The following is a 4,309-nucleotide window of genomic DNA, read 5'->3' as shown; positions in this document are numbered from 1 at the left end:
AACGTATTTTTCTTTTATTCATCAAAAATAATCTTAATCAATATAAAATTTTATTGATGTTTACAATATATATATATAGTATTTTTTTCAAAAAAATAAAGATGATGATCATACTATTAAATTTGTTTTTAAAACAATATTATATATAGTATTAAATTTTTAAAAAAATTTCAAAAGAACGGTCGCGCCCCAAACCATGCAAGTCCCCAACTCTGTGCACGAGAAAGGATTTCAATGGCATTCATATTGGAGATAAAAGTGGACCGGAGCTCATCTTGGAAACCTTTTTTTTTTTTTGGATACAATCTTGGAAACTTTATTACACTTGCGAACACAAAAAAATTCCTAATTGATGATTTTCCTTCACTTATAAACAGCATAATAACTGAAATAAAATTGCATTTATAAATCACATAAAACAAACTATATAATTTATAACAAACAATTGGGCTGTTATAAATCACATGTAATGATTTTAAAGATTTATGAGGTTTTTTTTAATTTAAACCAAAAAAAAGGGTGACCATTGTTAATTTCCTCCAGTGTTGGCAAATTGCTGATGTACGTTGTAATGTGTATCCTTAGGACTCTATTGTTTCATCTTATTGTTATTGCATTTTAGGTATATATGCTACCCACGTCTTTTTAAAAAAAACGGTCGATGCTATCGATGCTATCTTTCGAAAAAGATAGAACTAATGGTTAGTTTTTTTTTTCTCACAGAAAAAAAAAAATCCTTGGGAATGTTATGTGAGCATTCGGTGTGTTCGGTTACTGACCAAACAAATCACACAGTATTTCCTACATCAATATCAATGATCGACACATGAATGAAGATAATCTTTAATTTATCCAATGTTATGTAATTGAAAATTAGCTTTACAACACTACATAAAGTATATGATTCTATTATTAGAAGGAAAGGAAAAGGAAAAGGAAAAGGAAAAGGAAAATGAAAATGATACAAAATACGAAATCACAAAGTAATTAACATTCCCAAAACACACACAAAACACATAAAAGGCCAAACGGGGATACAAGAGTGCTCAAATCATCACCCTCCACACATCTAAAACCTATAAATATATAAATTTCACACTTCTTGATTTTTTTTTTTAAATTTTTTTTGAGATTTCATTTTAGGTAACATATAAATCGTAACATAATATGAAAACCAGCGTGTGTCTATTTATGCAAGAAATCTCCGGCCACCTTTGTGAAGTTCCCGAATCCACCTTCCGCCGTGCTAACCTTTTCGCTTGCATCATCTCCGCCGCCTGCCGAAGGCTTCGGTAAGCCCTCCTCCGTGTCCTCCGCATATCCTGAATTAACAGAGTCGGCTTCTGCGGCCGCGCCGCCGCTTGACGGCTTGACTGGGAATCCTGAGATACCGTCTTCTTCAGTATCCTTTGCATAGTCTTGATCACTTGCATGGGCGATAGCGGCCGTCGGCTTCTTCGGTATTTCTTCTTCGGTAGTTTCGTCACTTACATCAGTTTTCGTGATGCTTCCGCCGCCGCCGCCGCCGCCGCCGACTGCCTCAGTACTATAATCGCCACCCGCATCAGTTTCCGTGGCAACGCCGCCGCCTGTGGTCTTGCTCGGCAAGCCGTCGGCCTTGTCATCTCCATATACGTCGGTTGTATCAGTCTCCACGGGAGCGGCGTCTCCGGCGGGAGGCTTGCTTGAAAAACCCTCCGCCGTATCCTCCTCCCCGTATGATTCCGGCTTCGTGGGCTCTTCATGAGTGCTGGCATCAGCTCCTTTGGTGGAAACAGTATCAGTCTCCGCGGCTTCAGTGGTGGGGGCAGACTTCACCCCGGCATCATCCGCGGGAGGAGGAGCGGCGGCGGCGGCGGCGGGTGGGGTGGTGGTGTTGGAGGATTCATAGTCTTTGAGATAAGTCTCAGCCTGGTCCACATATTTACCGACTCCCTGCGTTTTATCCAGCTTCCCATAATCGGAAGCGGCGCCGAGGATGTCAGCGGTGGCTCCGGCGAGCTCAGTATTCTCGTAGGTCGGCGGTTGGTGGCTGAAATAAGACTGCGCCGCCCCGGCGACCACCTTGGCGCTGCCGAAAAGGTCGGTGGTGTCGGAGGCCGGTTCGGTGCCGTCGGAAGCTGCAGGCTTGGACTGCTCAGCTGGTTTGGTGAATTTGGAGAAGAAATCCATTGAGAGTGAAAATATGGAAGATTTGTGAATGAAAGTGAGATTGATTTTGTGAGATAATGGAGGAAACAATAAGTATATATATTGGGGTTGGAGTGTCTACTCAGTGTAGATGACGCGTGGCAGCATTATGATAGTTTCGTCTTTTGGTTTTGGATCAACTTTTCTTCCATTTTTTTGTTTTGCTATTTATATATTTTTAAAATAAAATATTATATAATGTTTTAAAAACATAATAATATTTGCTTTAAATCGATTCTTACATATGTGAATGTTTTGTAAGTGTGCAATCTGCAATGATAAGATAAGTACGAGTTTATGTAGCATCGTTGTGATTCAAAATCTAAGCGGAAAGAAATTTTCGAATTCTGTTTCAAGTTAAGATCTTGATGTAGTGATGTGATAATTGTTATTTTTAGACTTTTATTATGTTGTGAACTTATTTTTAGAAAGGTTTAAGTCTAGAACACTGATGATAGTTTTCACGAGAAAATTAGAATATTTTTAAAACTTAAAGTTTTCAAATGAGTTTGCAAGAGAAGTGATTCTTAAAAACTCTTTCAAACATTATATAAGTCATCGAAGTTTGATCTTATTCATTTATGATCGTGTAATAATATTGTCATGTCTCAAAACTAGTTCTTTCAATAGTCTCTATTTACGGTTTTCGAGTTTTTTCTCATTCTTTTCTTGTGAGGGAAATAAGAGAGTGAATGTTTAAGTGGAAAAATAATTGGTAAATGAGAGCCAATTGAACAAGATATAGAACAAAAAACTTGACAGAATCGGGGCAAACATTTTTTTTTTTACAAAAATTTACAAAATTTCAAAATTTTGTGAAAAAAAAAATGAAAAATGCTTTCTAGAAGCTCTCTCGAACTCTACTTTACTAGATTCGAAAAGAGAGAAACAAAAAACCAACATATGATGTAAATTTTTGTAATCTAAAATTCAAGTAAATTCTCTCAAAAACATAAAAGAAAACAAAATTCAAGTAAATACAATTATACAATCATATAATACCACATGGTGACTCACACTACATTTATTTTGGAGTGATTTAGAGGTCGGGGCCTACTCTCTCACGTCGATTTTATATTGACTTTTCTTTTTCTTCTTTTTTATTTATTTATTTGTTTATTTTTCATTTTTTGGGGCAACTTGAAAAGGACAGGTAATTAATTAACTGTCCACAACTGCCAACCTGTCGAAAAGTCCAACGTGGAATAATATTTCCACTAATTTGTATTTCAATCTTTAATAATAGTGTCGGCAAGGATTGTATGGAGATATTTTCTTCCCAAATAACACCACTATGCGAATAAGTTTATTTATTTTAGACTATATAATTTGTATCTATTTGCAAACAAAAAAAGTAAGATGTCGACGCAACTTTAGGATGTAAATCTCGAGGATGAGATGGAACCACGTTAATTTTTTTTGTTAGATTATCATTGAATTATTGAAGTTAGTGGCACGACATGTTCTAAGTACTCGCTCGATAGTGATATATGTATGTCTATTTTTCAATGTATGATTATTGATATAATGTAATATGTTCGTCTAATATCATATAATATATATCCGTATCAGAATAATTTTGGGTCGTCTCTTATTCATAATTTGGGAAATTAAATTTTTTGTTTTATAACATGCATGTTTTTCATTTTGTTTGTCTTATTTTTCATCAATTCACAGTCTTATTCCACTAACTTTCATTTTTTTGTTTTGTCGGTTTTAGTTTTTTTGTCACAAAAATGCTAGTGTGATATCGAACACGTCAAAAATATTTGTCATCACTTTAATATTTTTGTTGTCACATTATCATTTTACTATATTATATGTTAACGCTTCGATGAAAATTAATGAATTAAGATCGTAATTTATCGACGACGGGATTGGAGGTGAAACATGCAAATTACATGTCCACAAAGTAATTTTCCCATCATAAGTAGATACTGTAATTTGTAAGCACAACTGAGGGTCGTGGCTCTCCTCGGCTACCCGCCCTTAAAATAAATATATAAATATATATTTATTTATTTAATATGAGAGGAGTAATTTGGTCGGATATATGGCGATATTCATATCCCCAAACGTGTTTGTTTCATATTCTCAAGTTATCATTGTCACACGATCA

General features: G+C 35.4%; 1 protein-coding gene across 1 annotated transcript; it reads right to left on the bottom strand.

Moving 5' to 3' along the window:
- Positions 1 to 973: 973 nt before the first annotated feature.
- Positions 974 to 2,236, bottom strand: LOC140881421 (uncharacterized). The gene has a single exon (XM_073286715.1). The coding sequence runs from the start codon at positions 2,170 to 2,172 to the stop codon at positions 1,186 to 1,188; it is 987 nt and encodes a 328-aa protein (XP_073142816.1). The 5' UTR covers positions 2,173 to 2,236; the 3' UTR covers positions 974 to 1,185.
- Between the last annotated feature and the right edge of the window lie 2,073 nt (positions 2,237 to 4,309).

This window comes from Henckelia pumila, chromosome 2, assembly GCF_033568475.1.
Source record: "Henckelia pumila isolate YLH828 chromosome 2, ASM3356847v2, whole genome shotgun sequence".
NCBI lineage: Eukaryota > Viridiplantae > Streptophyta > Magnoliopsida > Lamiales > Gesneriaceae > Henckelia > Henckelia pumila.
The sequence above is the reverse complement of the archived record's forward strand: the minus strand, read 5'-3'. Positions and strand labels throughout refer to the sequence as shown.

Bases quoted from the DNA above. Each gene is read 5' to 3' on its own strand.
- LOC140881421 (XM_073286715.1), bottom strand. From the start codon at position 2,172: ATGGATTTCTTCTCCAAATTCACCAAACCAGCTGAGCAGTCCAAGCCT.